The sequence below is a fragment of the Protopterus annectens genome, chromosome 6.part0 (genome assembly GCF_019279795.1).
Source record: "Protopterus annectens isolate FY-2018-M chromosome 6.part0, PAN1.0, whole genome shotgun sequence".
NCBI classification, from domain to species: domain Eukaryota; kingdom Metazoa; phylum Chordata; order Ceratodontiformes; family Protopteridae; genus Protopterus; species Protopterus annectens.
Genome location: NC_056737.1, coordinates 321,194,767 through 321,216,463, shown reverse-complemented (window position 1 = coordinate 321,216,463; position 21,697 = coordinate 321,194,767). Strand labels below are relative to the sequence as shown.

Here is a 21,697-nt window from a genome sequence, read left to right as displayed (position 1 = left end):
GGATTCTGGATCTTATTCCAGATCTACTGATTCATCAATCGGGCAGACTGCATCGATCCCTTCAAACACTCCAGCTCACAGCTTGGTTGCTCCACTTTCAACCTTAGCCAGGCTTCCTAATATTTCATCTTCTGTACATGAAATTATTATCTCATCACACAAATCCACAACTAGGAAAACTTATGCTAGCAAGTGGAAATGTTTTTCTTGCTGGGCAGAGGCTAAGAATATAGACCCCTTTTCAGCCCCTGTCCACAAGATTTTGGAATTTTTAGTGGAACTCTCTCATTCTGGTTCCGCTTCTGCTACAATCAGGGTTCAGTTAGCTGCCATTTCGAATTTTCATAGTGGGTTGTCTTCCTCAAAGGAACCACTCTGCTTAGGCTCCCAGTGAGAGATTCCCCACCTCCGTGGGATCTAAATTTGGTACTTGCTTCCCTAATCATGCCACCTTTTGAACCTGCAGCACCTTGCTCTCTTAAGTTCTTATCCTGGAAGATTCTTTTTCTGGTAGCCATTACTTCTGTCAGACGTGTTTCGGAACTTCAGGCTCTATGTATTCGTCCTCAGTACTTAGTTTTTCATAACGATAGGGTCTCTCTAAGGACCAAGCCGCCCTTCCTTCCTTCCTAAGGTCTGTTCGCAAAATAATTTAAATCAGTCCATAGACCTTCCTGTGTTTTTTCCTAATCACACCAGCAAGGCAGAATATAAATTGCACCAGTTGGATGTTCACAGACAACTGTGTTTTTATTTACATAGGACAAAGGACATCAGGAAGTCGGACCAACTTTTCCTTTCCTATGCTGAGGGCAGACAAGGCCTTCCAGTCTCAAAAGTAACATTATCTAGGTGGTTGTCTCACATTATTTCATTCATTTACCAGCTGAGAAACAAAGAATTATCTATCAAACCAAAAGGCCACTCTACTAGGGCCTTAGCCACCTCGGTGGCCTTCCAATCTAGGTTGACCATGGAATCTATCTGTGCAGCTGCTACGTGGGCTAACCCACATACCTTCATTTCTCATTATAAACTAGACATTGCTTCCAGAAACGGAGCTGATTTTGGTTCCACTGTTCTGAAGAGTTTGTTCCAATGAGCCACCCAGGATAGTAGGTGCTATGGACGCTGTCCCAACCAGCAAAAATGAAGGCGAGATAGACAACTTAACATAAAAAAGTTATGTACCTACCATAACATTCCATGTTATTTGTCGTCTTCTCGCCTTCTTTCTTACCACCCTCCATCCCCCTATCCTAGTGGATCGAGAGGAGTTCCCCTTTTCAGATTTCATTGGCTGAACCTTCTCTGGTTGTCCTTTTTCTGCTTAGATAGCTTCACAGCTAGGCCCCAGGGGCTACTAGGGCAGAATTCTTCCTTAGTTATGTCTGCAATAGCTTTTCCAAATGAGATCTGGGTAGCTAGCGCCAGGCATAATGGGATATGGGGTAGCCTCAAGCCAGTAAACAGCTCTCGAGCTGTTGAAGATGGCCGAGTCGGAGCCGAAGATCGGCTCCGATCCCAACCAGCAAGAATGAAGGCGAGAAGAAGACAACTAACATGGAACATTATGGTAGGTATATAACTTCATTTTAATGTGTCCAGGGGTCCTGATAATTCATATTTTAGACTAGTGAAAAAAACACCCTTGCAGGTCCAGTGCCTTTAAACTCCTGGATTCAGATAGATGTGTACAAAGTTCTTTATAATCCACAGGTTGTGTTGTAAACAAGAACGCCAATAAACGAAAAAACCCAAATTGAAATTTTATTAAGCTTAAAAACACGCTTTTCGTCAGCGCTCTGCACCAACGTCCTCAGAAAACAAACTGCACCACACATTTGTTTCACTGTATTTTAGACTATTCAGAAAGGCATCCTGAGATGTTATCAGGGCCCATTGAGCCTTTGTTCTCAGCTTTAGCGAATGCAGTCAATACATGCTCCCTAGTTATAGTTGGAGGAATAATATTTGGGGTTATTGGGGGATGGTCGGGAGTGGGGGGGGGGGGTAAAGTTTAAACTGAATTTGTCCACTAACAAGTTTGCTATATTTCCAGGCTCTGTGAATGTCACATCATTAACCATCAGTTCAGCATATTGCTATGTGCTGCCGTTAAGGTTTCTGACAGCTGTAGAAGTTCTTATAGTTATCTTTCAACTGGGAGGATATCTTAACCTTAAAGGTGGCACTGCTTGACCTAATTAGCCCTTTTATTTGCCTATTTACTTTGATGAGAGAATTTTTTATCTTTCTGGGAAGTATCCTTCCTGATTTTTGCCATAATTTATTTTTTCTTTTGTTTTAAATCCTGTTTAATTTGGAATGCCACCAGGGCAGTTTGTTTCTGGAGTGGTTCTGGGCTTACTTCTGGTAGATACATCAGCCTCTCTGCAGCCATTGATATGGTTGTACAGAGTTTGAGAGCAATTCACCATAGGCTGGTGTGTTCTCGGGGCTTGGAAGGGCACTGAATTTTAACAAACCATCAATTATAAACCGGTAATTTGCCTAAGAATAGTTCTGCCTGTTGCGGGTTTTAATGGGATTATGGAGTTGATTTTGAAGGAGAGTTTTATAGTCTGACCTTACCTGGGAGGATGAGACATTGGGGAGGGTGCAGATTTCCCCTATATTTGTGAGCATGGGGTCCACTATGTTGAAGGCTTTAGTGGGGATATTTACTTGTTTGGTTGAGAGTGTCTACTTACAAAGTCCAGAAATCTCTGTGCCTGTATATTTGAGGCTGTGTAGGATTCCTAATCTCTAATCGGTAATTAAAGTCTCCCATGAGTAGGGTGTTAGGTTACATGGTAAGTGTCTCCATTAGGTTTAAGTATGCATTGTGAGCTTTTTGGGACATAGAGAGTGGCCTACAGTTGGCTAGGATATAGTAAGTATTTAACTGTTGTGACCTGCACATGGAGGGACTCCAGCACATCATCCTGTTTGACCACTTTAGAGGTATGCGTGTTATTGATGTGCATTGAGACACCTCCACCTTTAGCCTTTGTCTGTCCAGCTGCTGGTCTTAAACTGTGGAAGGCACTGAAACTTTGCACTGCTGCAGTACACTCTGCCTCTTTAAACCATGTATCGGTAAGTGCACAGATATCTATGTTCTCCAGTGTGAGGAAGGCTTGGATGGAGTGTGCGTTTTGATTCAGGCTCCTGGTATTGAGCAGCAACACCTTGATGTTTTGTTTAGTTGATTTTGCTACATTGGCAGGTTTGTCAATTTGGCATTGCCTAAAACAAAGGCACTTTGAGTGTGGATAAAAGCCTTAACCAGTATTCAAAAGCCTAGAGAGGAAAGGTGCAGATGATCCTTGGCAAAGCAATGTGGACTGTCGATCATGTCCTCTCAAGCTAGCACATATTGGGTCCCCTTAGAGTGACACCAAAAGACAGCCAGTTGTTGAAGTCTGTCATTTTATTGCTCATACTTTGGCATCATGTTTGGTGATGGTAATATGCTGCTCAGTGCCAGGCTCATACCATCCTGAGACACACAGATTGAAAGCTACATAATGCGTCTGTTCGTATAGTCCAGGAAGGCACATCTCTGTCATTTACACCTTACATGGACTGTAAGGGCATCATACTGGTATCTGTGGTGTAATGACATGAGTGCATGTGTGATTTGGAGAATCCTGGCTTTAGACAAGGAATGAATATTTACCTTATCCTTGTTCACCCTGGTTAGATGGGCATCAGTATATCTTACATTGTAGATGTTCATAGGTTTATAGGTGTGTACTAGGCTAATGGCCCTGGGGCCTTTACAAGCCTAGCCATAGGATTACCCTGGCATAGTGCCACCCGACCTTAGTTACCAGTGCTTCTGTCAAGTAGAGCCACTGGTGTTATCCCCGGGGTGAATTTTATGTTTCCCATCCACTCATCAAGATTTCTCTTGAAGAGGGTCAGCAAGGTGCTCTGCTTGACATGTATGGGAAGTCTGTTCCATAGCATGGGCAGTCTCTGGGTTATGAACCTGTCACTCCAGCATGTTCTGTTAATTGTGGTAATGAGGTTGAGGTCTCTGGAACATGTGGTGTGGAGGGATTGGGATTTCTTTAGATGCAGCATTTCTAACAGAACTGGGTCAGACATGGCTTTGTAAGTCAAGCAGAGGTCGCCTCTAAGTAGGCGATATGAGATGGAGAATAGTTGGGAGTTTTTTTGAGTCTGTCCATGAAGAACAAGTGTTTAAGGCCTAGGATCCTCTTTGTGAGGTACTTTTGCGGCCTTTCCAGTTGTTGTAGGTGTCTAGTGAGGTACATGCCAGATGGGGCAGTGTACTCTATGACTGGCCTAATGAGGGAAGAGAGATGTGCCATGTAGAAGGACTTTCTGACCACAGTGGCAATGTGGTGATCAAAAGAGAGGTTGCTATCAACCTGTGTTCCCAGATCTGTTATAATGTCTTCTATGTTCAGTGGACTGCCATCAATGTGGTAATTCATGGGAACTAGGTTTTTCCCAAAGGGGATGACACATTTTTTTGGGTCCCCTCTTCGTGTTTCACTGTTGCAGTCATCACATTTGGGTTATCCCTGCCAGGGTAGCCCTCGGCCAGCCCGAATACCAGAGATAGTTTCAATAACCTGATGTGGACTTGTATGTGAGAGTTTAGCCTTTAATGTCATTGTGTAAGTACACCTCTCACATAATGAGTCTGATTCTTTAAGGTTTAAATGGTTATCATTAAACATGAGGCAGTTGCTACATTGTCTTAAGATGCCCATATCCACCAAGTTGGCTGCGAAGAAATTAGGAAATTACATATCCATACTGTCCAATCCCCCTTGATTTGTAAGCTATTCTCATCTATGGGATAGCCTACCAGAAGGTAACCTGAAAGAGTTGTACCTTTCCTGAGAAGCTTCAGCTGACTTGCTCCCCTCAGGCAGAGGACGTGACTGGTGTAAGAGGGGTCTCATCAATGCCATTTTCAGATCTTTCTTGCAGTAGTACAGTCTCATGAGCATCAGTATTGTCAGTCTGTCACTTGGCCTGATACGTAGGATGGATGAATAGTGCAACAGGGAGGGTTTCCTTTGCTGCCTTTTTGTAGTTGTCTTTGCATTGTTTTTTTCTAATGTTTGATACAGAGTATGATTTAGAAATGAAGAATAATAACTGTGGTGTTTGTAGAAACTGACACCAGATAAGGATTTCCATTCTTGTTAATTGTTTTGCTTGTGCCAGGAGCGCAACATGGGCATATGCCCTAATTTGGTCAGATTTACTGTGAGAGCAATCAGAAGGAGAGCTAAATGTCTCCAGGAGTTTGCAACTTGCACGGGGTATGGTTCTACCAAAGTGGCGTTGACAAAGTCCTCTGGGAGCCTTCCACTGAAGAGCAAACACACTACAAAGCAACACCAGGTGAAGTGACAGGAAATCAAGGACAGTCTGTTGGACTCTGTTTCTTTTGGTTCAGTGAGCTAATGTCGGAGTCTGTTTTAGCAGAGTCCTCTGGCGTGACCATTTCATAGGATGACATGGTTGTGACTGATAGCTTGTCTACCCATAAAGAAAACATTGAGACATTGGCTGATTCTGAAGGCTCATTGAGGGCCTTGGCTTCTGGCATTTGGCTTGGTATCATTTAAGATGATTCCCTCTTGTATTTTGTGCACAAGGAGGTTTCCGGAGATTGTGTGGAAGCATTGGTCACTCTTCTGAGAGACAAGGCCCCCAGTCCAGTTTTCTCACAGAAGCTAAGGCGTAAAGCACAGAAGGCAAAACTGGTGTCTGTTAGCTTGTCTCAGCCTAGGTTGAACGGGGTCTCAGTCAGATCCACTTTTCAGGCTTTTACACAACAATTATTTCAAGTAGTTTAGAACTTTGTTTCTTTAATTCTAAGCATCTAGCACTGGAAATTCTTGAGGAGTTCGACGTAGCTTCTTGGTGAAATGTGGAACAGTTTCCCTGTGAAGTATTCTGATACCACTGATTCAAAGGCAGATTAGCTGTGCTCTCTGTTAACCAGTTCTGTTCAGTCCTGTATATGATTCTGACACCAAGGATATATTGTCATGTATTTCACTTGGAGGGCATGTCCTTTAGACAATCTTCAGAAGATGAAAGAAAAGTTTTAATAGGAGTCTAGAGAATGCTCACAGGCACAGCTCAGATATATTGCCTTCAGGTCTGCTTGAGTCTCAAGCTTTAGCAGTTCCTCCAGTTATTGATGTCCTGGATGTTGCATTTACTATTGCATCTTTGGAGTCAGATTCACAGCACCCTGCCCCAAGGAAACCTGACTGTGTCCACCAACTATACGATTCCCATAAGTTCTTGTGTAAGAACTCTTTGACTGATTCATCTATGGTGGCCCTGGATCCTCTGTGACTTCATTAAAGAAGCATATTCCCCATGCAGAGAGAGACAGTGTAATTCTTTACAGATTTGCAGAAAAAAAGCATCTACCACTGTTACCCTGGTTTTCAGTGCCTTAAATTGCTAGACTACAAGCAAATACTGCTGGCGAATGAGGTGCAATACACATGCATAGACAACTGTGATTTAAATTCCATGAAACAAAGGAAATGAAAAAAAAAAATCAGAACAACTTTTTGTCTCATTTGCAAAAAATCATGGTGGGGATGCCATTTAACAAGCAGACATTATATGAATGGCTGGCCCATTTCTCTATTCTATTCATATCTCCAGCATCATCTTTGGCAGAAATGAGACAAGACACAGTTTAACTGACAATTTTATCATAGGTACATGTTTGTATCCCTGCATAAGAGAGGAGTCTGCCTGTAATAGGGTATCAATAGAGCTTTGAGAGTTGGGCTGACCAGAAGGATATCCAACTGCAGTCAATTACCATATGTAAAAAGTGCTATTGGTATCTACTGTTGTAAGTGCAGTTACACAACTGCAGTTTCTCATTCTTCAGAGTTGGTGTGACCTTGGCATTGGTATATTTACAGATCAGGCGGTATGATGGCAGACCTCCTTCAACAGGGGTGTAGAGGAGGCACGGTCCCCTTGTAGAAAACACTTAGTGAAAGATACATCACGTTAATGAACCATGACTGCTGGTTGGCTGTAAGACTATCGACTGTAGATCATTAAACTCAAACGAGGCCTAGAAAACATATCTGATACCATACTTAAATATTTTTCGTTCACTTGCACTATTTTGGGAATTCTGCAGCTCCACTTTCTGATGACCATCATTCTCCATCTCGGCCAGTTGGCCTGTGTGTTTCCTCATCATGGTGGCTTAGAGCTGACTGAGAAGAGCCGTCAGGGATGTTTTCTTAATTGACACTATCCAGATAGCATATGCCCATTCAGTGTTTTACATGAAGTGGGTATCGGTGAGGGTGTGTCACAAAACAGCCTTGCTGTACTAGGTGCCAGCTCTCCCATATGGACTCCATTCTCCACAGGAGAATGTACCATGGAACTGTGCTTACTAGGTACACATTGTGACATGCCTCGCCTCCTAAACCGGGGAAGTCAGCAGTGTGATGTCACTCCTTCTTTCTTCCTAAAACATCCAGCAGCTGCCCAAGTCACTAATCAAACTCAGGTTGCCTGGGATGTAGTCAGGGTTTCATCCATCTACCGCAGTAGAGTTGGAATTTACTTCAGAAGTTAATCTACATTATTTGTGCATTGTCACACACTTCTCCACATCCTTGATGTATCACAAGAGACATTAGACTACCTAAACTCATATTTCCAGTAGTCTGTGAAAACTAAATTGAATGGAAACGTCACCATAGACTGTATTTTCCATTTTTTTGTATTAAACGTTTCTTTACATACTACACATGCAGAATAATGTTCAACCAGCTCAGCACCCCCAAAAACAGTGCCCACCTCAATTAGCTGCCTTGAAACAATATTTTTAATAAAATGAAAAGTTAGAGACTTACTGTATAATTAGCCATTTGGAAAATGGTATTACTGACAAAATGATGCTGATTCTAATTATCAACTAACTAAAAGCATAAACTGTAAAATTAACCAATCCCAACATATCCCTCAGTAAATTACTAAAATATATGAACAAAAAGAATTGTCACTTTAAAAAAAAAATACATGCTTCACAATCTACAGAAGCAAACCACTCACTAAGATGTCTCATTCATAAAAGCTTTTTCATATTGCCTAACTGCCCAAAGTCCTGTTCAGTGGAAACTTGAGCAGGTAGAATAGCCCACTGAAGTTGGTGGGAAGCACTAAACTGGGAGGGAGGGGCGAATTATGTCAGGCTTGCGTGAAATATCTTGTTTTGTAGAAGCTTTGTTCTTGACACACACTTTGCCTCTCGTCACAAAACTCATTCCTTGAATCTGCAAAGTGATATTTTGTATAGTGTGTACCAGTCCTTTATGTATTGTATATATATATATATATATATATATATATATATATATGCAAGATATTTTGTGTAGGACATACCAGTCTCCTACAAAGTGTGTGTGTGTGTGTGTGTGTGTGTGTGTACATCTATGTCTGTGTGTATATATGTGTGTATGTATATATATATATATATACATATATATATATATATATATATATATATATATATATATATATATATATATATATATGTATGTGTGTGTGTGTGTGTAGCTACTTACTAGCATCAAAACACACGTGTCAACATCAGTACTATTTGATAGGACTACTTACTAACATCAAAACACATAAATATCACATCAATAAAATCAACACCAAAAAGTCAACATGACACTACTCATGCACAAAGAATACCATTGCAGCATGCAAACAAAACAACATCAAAACGGTTGAAAAAATAGATTTTGTAAAGAAAGCACCAAGTGAGTTTTGAGCCTGCAAAAAATGCCAGGTGCACAGACCAACACATTAAGTTCACCAAGAAGTCTGGCATGCCACTGTAAGATAAAAGTAGATTTAGTGGCTACAATCCCCACACCTGAGTTCAAGCAAAACAGTTTCATTGCCAAACAGCAGCAAAAACTTCAGTGCAAATCTAACACAAATCACCATGTGGTTGCTATATGTGCATATATGTGTATTACACCAGAATTACAAGTACAGTCAACAAAAATCCATTAAAAATGTACAATGGTACAATAAGAATATTTAAAAATGTTTATGATGCATTATTGAGCATTTCTGGTTCAGAGTTTATTTATAAATATTAACTTAATTCAGGGGGGAATAACATCCCTGCCTCCAATACCATAACTTCTCTTTATAAATTCATAGGTGATTGCTGGGCTAGCTGCCCTTGAGGGTCATTTGAAGCCTAGCCAATTTCCCTTTTTGTTCTCAAATTAACCTATCCCATTTGGGTAGAGATTAACCTTACTCTTCCCATGGTCGATAATTGTTTATTAGTGAGAATAACTGGAATCATACCATAGATGATTTGAAGGGATCAATGCATAAGTAAAGCATTTAGGAGCTGCCTCTGTTCATTAGTAGTACAGGGACAGTCCTGGGGTAAATTTTCTCTTTCCGATCTGTAGATCCAAGTTGCACTTGAATATGACAGGATGAAATGTGGATGGGTACTTGTCTGCGAAATATACCTGTCCCTCCAAACCCTTCTGTAGATGTTGGAGAAGAGGTTTAGATACTGAGTGTTTATGATGACATTTGAGTTGCTGATGTGCCTTAAATTCATCAGTATTGGGTCGGAGGATGCCTTGTATGCCACACACACCTCTTAGCAGTCTGTAGGATGCCGAATATAGTGACAGGGCTTGGAGTCAGTCCATGTAGGACATGTTGTTTAGGCCTTGTATCCTTTTATTAAGGTATCTCTGTAGCTGTTCCAGTTGTTGCATATGTCTGGAGAGATGCGTGCCAAAGGGGATGTTATATTTAGTAACCTTAATGAAGGCTGGTTAAAGGGGGACAGTGATGTCCTTAGATCTAGACAGAATTATTTTGTTTATAAGCTGTGCAATGTAGAAGGACTTTCTTAGAACAATGGACATGTTGGACAAAAGTTAGGTTTCTGTCCACATTAAGTTCCCAAATCCCAAAAAACTGGGTCAACTCTTATGGTCATACTGTTAATATGGTGTTTATTATCTAGAATATCTTGTAAATGTTGTCTTTAAAAGTAAACTTGGTTGCAGAGTATATTAATGTGCGTTTCTACAAAGCACTGTGGCTTTTTTTTCATAATAATCCAAGTGGTCTGAACCACCTAGAAGGCACCATGGTATTAGACTGATAAACCACAAATCATGCATCATGTTTCCAGTGTATGAATCTGCAGCATATTTGCATTTTTAGTTGTAAAAGAATATAAAGTTTAAAATATGTTGACAAATGACACATCTGACTATCCATGAAGCTGTCTCATAACAGATCTCGGATTTTTCCTAAATTTATGATATCTGAAAACTTGAGAGAGTTTGCTGTTGGTCCTGTAACTGAACAGTTCTAAAAATATTTAAAACTTGATTATCAGTAAAATAAGCCACTATTTGTCAGTTATGTTTAAATCTAGAAATCTGTATCACGTACTTAGTAGCAAAACTAATTGTCGCCTGTGTGTTGTGCAAAGTACATGTAGAATGTTTTAACAGCTGTGACTATTCTTGTAATTCATTTGTGGAGTAGTCTATGAAATAAGTCCTGTGCTACAGTTAGTGTGTGTCTGTGTGTTTATTTACATACATAAACGGATATATATATATATATATATGTACATATATATGTGTGTGTGTGTGTGTGTGTGTGTGTGTGTGTGTGTATATATATATATATATATATATATATATATATATATATGCGTGTGTGTGTGTGTGTATATATATATATATATATATATATGTATATATTTATATATATATATCACACACAGGGAGAAGCACACATATATATGCATACCTGCATGTGTGTGTATGTATACATATGTATGGATATATAAACACATACATGTGCATAATATTGCATGATATATAAAGTTTATTTCTGAGGCAGAGGCTCCCAGGATGAACCTGAAAATGGTGTGTTTGGGGCAGGGTTTTATTCCATTCAACAAATAAAGTAAAATAACGTCTGCTTTCTTTCGATGTTGCATTCTTAATTTTTGTGATTCAAGGTGCACTTAGTTGTGTGCCGTGGTATAAGCATGCTTTATGGGCATTCTTGTCACTTTTATAACTATCTTCTTGAACCTTGAAGTTGCAAAGGGTGAGCCTTGTAGTTCATAGGCTCATAGTTATATACTAGCTGTGCAGTCCATCCCAGTTGTGTCCCTCTGTGTCATGGGTGTTTATTAAGAGGAGGTATGTTAGTTAGGAAGTTTCTAGAGGTTATGGGAGGGTATGTCAGTTTGTGCATTACTGTCTGCCTTTTTCTATCAGCGACATGGGGGCCACACCCAGGGTGAATTTCCAATTTCCCATCCATTGGCCAAGGTTATGCTTACATAGGGTTAGGGAGGGACTCTGCTTCACATGGATGAATACGCTGTTCCAGAGCATAGTCATCCTCTGAGAGACATATCTGCCTCACCATCATGTCTTTCCTATGCCACAAGCAAAATTTAAATCCTTGGATCTAGTGGTCCTGATGCTGTTTGTTTTACAGATGTGCAAAAGTTCCGTCAGAGCTGGATCTGAAGATGCCTAGTATGCCAGCCATAAATTACCTGTCTGTAACCTGTAGGAGACAGTATAGAGATACAACTTTAAGGCAATCCATATAGGACAGTATGTTTATATCCTGGATTCTCCTGGTAAGAAACCATTGTGGGAGTTCCAACTGTGCATGCCGAAGGGGGAGTTATACTCGATGACAAAGTGACTTCTTTGGACCTAGATGCCATGCCCTTACTTACATAGAATGTTTTTCTTACTGCCTTGGCCATATGTTGGTCAGAGGCCAGATTACTGTCAACACATGTTCCCAGATTCCTGACTATGGGGTCAACTTTTATGGGTGTCTTATCGATAGAGTAATTCTAGTGCCAAAAGGCACTATAATGCATTTCTTGGCTTTGAGTTTTAGTCCGTGACTTTGGCACCAGTCATTTGTGTGTGTTAGACAGTCTTATGTTCATGTAAGGGGGGGAGTGTATGATAGCTCCCAATTTACAGTCTGTGAACTTGGTCAGCCAAAGACCCTTGACATTAGCCTTTACTTCCAGAAAGTAGATGCCAAATAGGAGTGGTCCAGCATAGACCCCTGAAGTACTCCACTGGTGACTGGTCTCCTAGTGAAGGTGGTATCACTAATCCTAACTTCCTGGGTTCTGTCTGTGAGGCAGCTGACAATCCAGCAAATTATGTGCAGGTTTTTTTGCCCAGTTGGGTGAGTTTGTCAACTCTACCCAAGTGGGGTATTGTACTGAATGCCTTAGCCAGGTCCAGGTAGGGTTTATGCACCATTTTCCCCTCATCTGTTGCCTTGGTGACCTTCTGAAAGAAGTCCACCAGGTTTAATAGGAATAATGATGTTCTTCATGTTTCACTGTTGCAGTCATTACATTTGGGTAATTTGCTGACAGATTGCCCTCAGTCAGCCTGAATTCCAAAGTCTTGGGTCCTTCTTCGGTTGCTGTCTTCCTCTTCCATGATGTCAGGTCGTCAGGGGTATAAAACAAGCAGCCAACGCCATTTTCTTTAGTCTTTCTTGCCGTGCGGTGACCGAAACAGAAGAAGTTCGCAAATGCCGGTCGGCCGACTCCTGAAATTTTCAAGTTCGAGTTTCAGAACCGAAGTCTTGCTAAGTACACCATTGGAAATTTTTTTCTTGCTCCATATCGATGTCAGAAAAAGTTAATTGTATTACTTGTGGGAAGCAAATACCTCATAAGGATTTTCATTTATACTGTATTCCTTGCCTAGGCCCTGATCAAAAAGTACCTGGCTGTTGGTTTTGTGCTAGATTTAACCAACGCACTATTAAGCGTCGCTATATTTTTGCCTCAAAATGTTTTGGAAACCGATTTAACTACCCTGAAATGTCATCTGATAGCAATCGGACTACCGGAGTACACTAAAAACGCAAAGAAAAGGACAGAGACAGACCGTCAAGGTCCAAAACCGATGACAAAGCTTCTCCTAAGCCAGTCGCCGGTACTCAGTGAGGTGCTTTCGCAGCCCCTGATACCTGCTACTTTCGAGTTATAGGCCCCTACCGAGACCCATGTGGAGTCCGGCACGCCTCAAGATTCTCAAAGTATTGTACCCACGGATGTCTCTCCCTCGGATGGGTCCGGAGCCGCTGAGCAGGCTCCTGTTTCTGAGGGTGTATTCAGGCCTCAACATTTTTATATAAAACCGATGCCAGCTTCATAATAAAAGACAAAGGCAACTCTAAAGCTAAAAAAACGATGCATGAGCCACGTGCACAGGCCTCTGTGCCCAAAAAACAGATGATCAAAATGGCTGAAGACCTAATTGCCTTGATTAGGGGTTCCCAACCCCATCCTGATACGAGGCCTAGGCAAGACACTGATTATGAATCTTCAGATCAGGTTTCTATTTCTTCTGATTCCTCTCTTGATCAGGAATTATCTATACCTCCCTATGAGGATTCTGATGCAGAGGAATCTATCCCATCTGCATCACCTCCTGAGGATTATTCATTTGGAGAAAACTTGCATACTTTGAGGGAGCATTTTCACTGGGAGAGTCAAGATTTCTCAGAATCAAAAAAAGAGGCTCTGGGATTTCCTCCTCCTTCCTCAGCATAGGCCTTTAGCCATACCTCCTGTTTTAGACATTGTGGATGATGTGTTTTCAGAGTCAAGCTTGACTCCAGACTCCTTACCTCTGGCTCCCAGCAAGCCAGACAGATATTACAGGGTCCCTGACTTACACATATTTTTATTTAGAAACCCTGCTGTTGACCCTGAAACTATTTCACAGGGTCCAAAGGGGGTTAAGGCCTCAACAGCAAAAAATCCTACCCCCTCTGACAGAGTTTCAAGGGCACTGGATAGATGGGGAAAGAAGGTTTATACATCTGCAACCTTGGCAATTAGGGCCTTAAACTGCCAGTTTCATATGCTCAAGTATCAACATGTTATGGGATTGCTGAAACAGAAAATGATGTTGATTTCTGAATGTGCAGAAAATAAAGAATTGCAGGAATTATTGCATGAAGCAGAACAAGTTGGAAAGCATACTTTCCAATGTGGTTTTGATTCCTTAGAGGCCTCCTGCAGGGCCGCAGTTACTGGATCTGTGATTAGGAGGCATGCCTGGCTAAGAGAGTAAAATTTGCCTGATCATGTTAAAGCTAAATTACTGGGTGCACCTTTACAGCATGATACTCTGGTATTAAGGCAGAAGAGGTTTTAAAGAAAATGGAAGGCAAAGCTAAGTCTATGCAAACTGTAAAAGACTTCTTACAAGTGCAGCCACCAAGATTCAGTAGACACTGGCCTACAAAAAATTGGTCCTTTTCTGTGTCCGACAGAGCTCAAAGGGGCAAATCCAAATGCTCTAAAGATTCTAGATACCAGGCACAAGATTCCTACAGGTCAAAGCAATGGGTGCTTCTACTTCCAAATCTGGAGGAGATAAAGCGCAACCCTACAGAAAACAGTCTCAATGACTTCCCTCTGCCATCACCAAGCACTTACCTTTTGGCAGCACCCTTAGGGGGAAAAATAGCACTTTTTGCTCAAAATTGGCAGTTAATAACCCAGGACAAGTGGGTGCTAAACATAGTATCTCAAGGTTACAGATTCCACTGCCATACTCTGCCAGTGGCAGGAGGTTGGCTAGATCACACAAAAAAATCAGAGGGCAGAGGCACAGAAACAGGTTACGTCCCTCATGGATATGGGGGCTATTCAGCCAGTATCAGAACAGGAAAAAGGACAAGGTTTGTATTCAAGACTGTTCTTGGTACCCAGAAAAGACGAGGCCTGGCGCCCAATACTGGACTTATCAATTTTGAACACATACCTGGACATTCCAAAATTCAAAATGCTAACTTTACAGCAGCTTCTGCCCATGCTGGGCAAGAACGCTTGTCTGGTGACATTAGATCTAAAAGAGGCATACCTGCATATCCCAATAAGGGAAACCTGCAGAAGATACCTCCGTTTCAAGGCTGGCTCTATGCATTACCAATTCTCTGTGCTGCCCATTGGCTTATCTACTGCACCCAGGGCCTTTACAAAGTGCCTGGCACCAGTAAATGCATTTTGCAGACAAAAAAGTATACAAATTTATCCTTACTTGGACAATTGTCTCATTCAAGCAGAGAACAAGGACATTCTTCTTCAGCATCTGGCGTTTGTGAAAAGGCTTCTAACATGCTTAGGGTACACAATAAACGAAAATAAATCACAACTGGTACCCTCTCAAAAGATAACATTCCTGGGTGCAAGCTTGAATAAAACTGCCCAGATGGCTTTCCTCACATCAGAAAAACAAAGGCAACTGACTACTTACTTCAAACTGATGGCAACAAAAACCCAGTTATCTGCAAGACAAACTCTGCAGGCTTTGGGGTTCATGGCATCCTGCATCCTACTGATTCCATATGCAAGACTGCATATGAGGAAACTACAATGGTACCTAAAATGTTTATGGAGTCAACATTGTCACAGTCTGGAAGCAGTGATTCCTCTCATTCCCTGCCTGCAGCAGGAGTTTCTATGGTGGGCAAAAGCATGTCACCAGAACATGGGACGGGCTTTGACTTTACCCCCTGCCAGACAAACCTTAACAACAGACTCATCAGATTATGCATGGGGGGGCCCACCTGGTGGGAAGATGCATTCAGGGCATATGGACCCCAAAACAAATGCATCTGCATATCAATCAAAAATAAATATTAGCTGTTTAAAATGCCCTGATAGCCTTCAAGGTCTTACTTCATCCAGGACAACTACTGATAAAGATGACAACACCACCGTGATGTGGTATATAAACAAGCAGGGGGGCACGCACTCATATCCCCTTTGCAGGCTAGCCATGGCATTGTGGGATACAGCCTTGACTTAACAAGTACATCTTCAAGCTCAATTCCTGCCAGGAAGTCAAAATACTCTGGCAGACGATTTAAGTAGAAACCTTATGGACCCTCACGAGTGGAAACTAGATCCACAAGTCTTCAGCATGATAAAGAAATCTGGGTGACCGGACATAGACCTATTTGCCTCTCCTCGAAATTATCAACTGAAAAAATTCTGCACAAGGACTTATCACGGACAAGCATGGAAAGTGGGCGCCCTATCCTTCAGTTTACACCTTTCCTCCTTTGCCTCTTCTTCCCAAGGTACTACTAAATGTCAGACAGGAGAAACCAAAGATGATACTAATTGCCCCGGACTGGTCCCGCCAATACTGGTACCCAGTCCTAAGGAACATGTCTCAATTCCCAGTTTGGTACTTACCTCAAATACTTCACTTACTGTCCCAGCAAAACAGTCAAATCCTGCACAAACAGCTCCAAACACTGAACGTGGCACCATGGCTGATTATGTAGTTATTCAAACAACACCTCTCAGTAAAGCTGTGATGGATGTCATTTTGGAAGCCAGAAGGCCTAGTACTAGAAAATCTTATGCTGCTAAATGGAAGAGATTCTGTTCTTGGAACCAAGCACAAGGAACTGATGCAGCAGAGCCAAATATTCCTCAGATTTTACAATACCTGACTGAGATGCTTGACAAAGGCCTATCTTTTTTATCAATAAAAATCCATGCCTCAGCCATCTCGGCTCATTACAATACAGAGCTACCAATCTTATCTCATCCTTTACTAAAGCAGTATCTTAGAGGGGCCACAAATTTAAGGCCTCCCAGAAGATGACCCATTCCTGCATTGGACCTCAATTATGTGTTGGAAAAGCTCACCCTACCTCCATTTGAACCAGCTGCTACTGTAGACCTAAAGTTGTTATCACGGAAAACAGCTCTGCTCCTGGCATTCAGCAAGAAGAGTCTCAGAGCTACAGGCCCTTATGGCTGTGGAGCCTTTTATCATTTTTTACCCAGACAGGGTGTCCCTGAGGACCAGTCCTTCATTTATGCCTAAGGTGGTTTCCAGTGTGGCTCTTAACCAAACAATTCATCTGCCAACTTTTTATCCAAATCCGCAGAACAAGGGATAGAGGATTCTGCATTCATTGGATGCACACAGACTGCTAAGATTCTACTTGAGCAGGACTAAAGCTCTAAGAAAAAATCTGCAGTTACTAGTGACATATGCTGCAGGATCAGAAGGAAAGGCTATTTCAAAGCAGACTATTTCAGAGTGGATAAGCCACTGCATTTGTTTCTGCTACGTACAACATGGCAAACATGTGCCCAAGGGCATTAGGTTTCATTCCACCAGAGCTGCAGCTACATCAGCAGCTTTTCTCGGAGGAGTACCAACCAAAGACATTCTAGAGGCTGTTACTTGGAGTTTTGTTCACACTTTTACAAAGCATTATCATTTGCCTCTCTACTCCAAGTCCAGGGCAGGCTTTGCAACTGCAGTTCTCCAGGGCCTTATAGCCGCCCCTAATGCTGTTTAGCTCCAGCCTCCCATCCATAGCTTTGGGATTCTACCCAAATGTAATGACTGCAACAGTGAAACACGAAAAACATAGTACAGTTGTGTACACTTACCATAAATGTAGATGTTCGAGTGTATTCACTGTTGCAGTCCAGGTTACCCGCCCGCCATCCCCCTTTTATTCTAGAGTTTCTCTTTCCTTCACTATCTTCTACAACCTATGTGGTGTATTTGCTTGTAGATGAAGGTAAAGTTTGTATTGTTGAATGTATATATAGTTTATATATATATGTGTGTGTATTTTTTTTTTCCTACCTTTTTGGGGCACCTGACATCTGGGGCAAAAAAAAAAAAATAAAGAAAATGGCGTCGGTGCTTGTTTTATACCCCTGACGACCTGACGTCCTGGAAGAGGAGACAGCAACGGACGCAGGACCAAAGACTTTGGAATTCAGGCCGACTGAGGGCAACCTGCCAGCAGATTACCCAAATGTAATGACTGCAACAGTGAATACACTCGAACATCTACATTTATGGTAAGTGTACACAGCTGTACTTTCCCTTGATAATGCCAAACTGGGTTGGGTCCTTTGTTTTCTGTTATGCTAACTCATGCACTTGACTTCTTAACAGAGGATAAATAATATCAAAAACCAGATTAGTTAAAATGCTTTAGTTTACAAAGATCATGAGCAGTGTGTGAAGCAAAATGCAGCATCTACATTCATTTCACCCTTTCCAAGGAGTTTGCTAGTGGCTAGAGGCCATTCTTTTGTTGTTTTCACATAAATTAATGAATTTATATGAAAGTGGAGGAGTCCAAAAAATGCAGCTTCCCAGATAATCATCTTGGTGTGCAGCTGTGGTGGGCATTGCTCACTGACGTAGTTGGAGGTGGCAACTTCCTGTTTTGGTTTCCATAGATGGTTTAGCAAGTAAATGACTGTAATTAGTTTTAGCAGTACATAGCTATTTCTCCAAGCGGAGTACATATATTGATAAAAGGCAAAATGAGTATGTTCCTTACTTTACACTATTGTTGGAGCTATGAAGGTAAAATTAAAGTGCATGTCAAGGAGAAGAAAATGGGTTGCACTTGGGGCATCCAGATGGCATTAATATTTAAGGATTGCAACTGTATTCCTTAAATATTACTCTTGCACAAGGGGCCAGTCTTTGATGTTATTTGCAGATGTTTGGACATAACAGTAGGCAGCACTGGAGTAAGCCCAAACACCGGCACCCCCAACCTTACATAAGACTAAGCGTGATGATGTAGGTCTAAGGGGGCATGCAATCAGTGGAGGAAAGCAGTTAATTTTTTATGGAGGAAATAACTTTTTATAACCAGGAAATTTTTGGGGTGTTTTATTCTAAAGTTACAAGATCAGCAATATAGTGAGGGCTGCGATGATGGAAAATTAGGGTAAGCAAGACTTTCCTGCTCACATGCTCTTAAGCATTATGATCTGCTGGTTTTATTGCAGAGTATGTTTTAATGGGGTTGGGAGGGTGGTCTAATGGTTAAGGTGTTTGCCTTGCAAACACAAGGTGCAGATTATTGGCTAAGCTTAAAATGGCTCGCATGGGCAGTTAGCTTAGTACTAACATATGAACCTATGCACAAGCTCTATTCCTAAATGTTAAGTGTTGTATATGCCTATGCAAGCAATGCACAAGCTCTGTTCCTTTGTTTAACCCCACTCGGGTATCATTGAAAAACTCATCAACTTAAATGTAAACCCATACATTACAAGATGGGTTGCAAACTGGCTGAGTGACAGAACCCACAGGGTCAGAGTTGCTGGCGCCATGTCAGACTCTAAGCCTGTCACAAGTGGTGTCCCACAGGGCTCAGTCCTGGGCCCACTCTTGTTTGGCATCTACTTTTCTGAAGTACAAGCAAACACAGGAGGGTTATGGCTGACAAAGTTCGCAGATGACTGCAAACTGGGCGTGAAGTTGAGAACACATCCGACACAGATATCCTTCAGAAGGGTCTCACAGAAACGGATAACTGGTGCCAGAGCCATGGCCTCAAGTTAAATGCCAAGAAATGCATAGTCAAGCTACCATATAGGTGGCAATCCCTGAACACAGAAGAAGTTATTAGGGACCTGGGAACCCAGGTTGACAGTAGCCTTTCATTCGACACTCATATTGCTAAAGTAGTTAGGAAGACCTTCTACATTGCCCACCTTATCATGAAGGGATTCACATCTAGATCAAGGGAAGTCATAGTCTCCTATACTCATCACTCATCAGACCAATGATCGAGTACAATGCCCCATTCGAATGTATCTGACCCGACACTTGCAGCAGCTGGAGAGGCCACAAAGTTCCTCACCAAAAGGATAAAGGGTCTCAAAATCTGTCTTATGCTGCACGACTGAAAGAACTCCAGTTATATTCAGTTGCACCGCTTGCTCAGAGGTGACCTATGCCTGACATACAAGGCCATGTCAAACCCAGATTTGATGAATATGCTTCATCTCAAAAATCTAGATCCCTCAGAGCCACAAGGGCGGGTGACTTAAACCTGGAGGGATAGATTCATCACCCAAAGACTCCCTATGCTGTGGAACAAAATCCCGGTTTATGTGAGGCAGAGCACCTCGCTGGCCTTGTTCAAGAGGAATCTTGACCAATGGATGGGAGATCGCAGATACACCCCAGGGGTTACCTCAGTGTCACTGCACAGCTAAATAATGGGCATAGTTTCTCCAAACTAAGGGGTGGCGTAAGCCACAAAACTATGGGCTAGGCTTATAAATGCCCTCGGGCAGATAGCCTAGTATGAACCTATGAACCTATGGTGTGGTGTTGACTTTTTCAGAAATAGTTCATGCCAGCTACATTGTTTGATGGCTGTTTATTTTTGTTAATCTGTATTTTTACTTTGACAGACTCTGGCTAGGCTTTTATAAAAAGAATTTATCAGTAAAGCTATCATTCATGCCAATGTGAACTGGTTGTCATAGCCATTGGCAGAATGCTGTTTCAGAATTATTAGTATAGCCAGAAAGAAAGAGCAGTTCTGAAATCAAGAAATGAGTAAAGTGTGAAGGAAACGTGTTTGCTTAAAATTCTCTTTTGTCTTTTCTGTTCACTGTAAATTGTACATAAAGTGATTTGTTTTTTTATGGCAGTACCAGATGCAATTTTAATGGTTTACTTTTTTATGTTTCAGGTTGTAAATGATCTGGTGTTTAGTGGATCAAGTGACCAATCTGTTCATGCACACAACATTCATGTAAGTGTTGCTTGATTATTTGTAGAGAAGGCCTACACAAAATGTAGTGTGTTGTGTTTTAAGTAACTGTTCTGTTTTCGGGAGGTGTATTACTTCCAAAACACACTAATTGTTTTTGTTTTTAACCAAGGTTGTCACAGGATACCTCATGTGCTTCTGTACAGTACAGCAAACTTGACATTATGTGGCAGTTCCCATCTTCATTTCTTTTTCTGTTCACCAGATAAATTTCTGTCTTTAAGGGAGAGCCATGTGACTTAGACCCAAGGTTGGAATTGTTACAGTAACTAGACGTAATGATATTTATTAAGAAGAACCACTGAAGATGTGTTTAAAAGCATCATGTTACCTGCTGTAGTGATAGCAGTGAGTGGGTTGCCTTTTTTGCAGAGTCCCCATGGTTTTCCAGTACTCTCATGAGTTTTTAATAGGGTCTGTGGATGTTCTTCGTATTTCACTGTTGCATTCATCATATTTGGGTTATCTGCCTGTAGGTAGCCCTCAGTCTGCCTGAATGCCAGAGTCTTGGGATTTCTGCGTCGGATGCTGTCGCTTCTTCCATGACGTCAAGTAGTCAGGGGTATAAAGCATACAGCCAATGCCATTACATCAGCTTTTCTTGCCTTGCAGTGTCTGAAGCAGAAGCAGTTCGCAAGTGCCGGTCGGCCGCTCCTGAAATTTTTGTTTTTCGAGTTTCATACCTGAAATCTTCTAAAAGAAGTACCCCGTTGGGGATCCTTTTTTCTTGCTCTAACCGATGTCAGAAAAAGTTAATAATTGTCTTGCCTGTGGAAAGCAAATACCTTACAGAGATTTTCATTCTTACTGCATCACCTGTTTAGGTTCAGACAACGACGTTCCTCGCTGTCTGTTTTGTGCCTTGTTCAATGCCCAAACTATTTGTCGTCAGGCTATTTTTCTCACTAAATTCTTTCGCTCTTGTTCTCCGTATTCCAAAATGGCTTCGATAAGCCATCCGACT

General features: G+C 41.6%; 1 protein-coding gene across 1 annotated transcript in view; it reads left to right on the top strand.

The window, feature by feature from the left end:
* The window catches only part of ZNF106 (zinc finger protein 106), a 2,006,671-nt gene that overhangs the window by 1,572,090 nt on the left and 412,884 nt on the right, over positions 1–21,697 (top strand). The window contains exon 17 of the mRNA XM_044074076.1: positions 20,653–20,715. Within this exon, the coding sequence (XP_043930011.1) occupies positions 20,653–20,715 (63 nt within the window). The remainder of the gene's footprint in view (positions 1–20,652; positions 20,716–21,697) is intronic.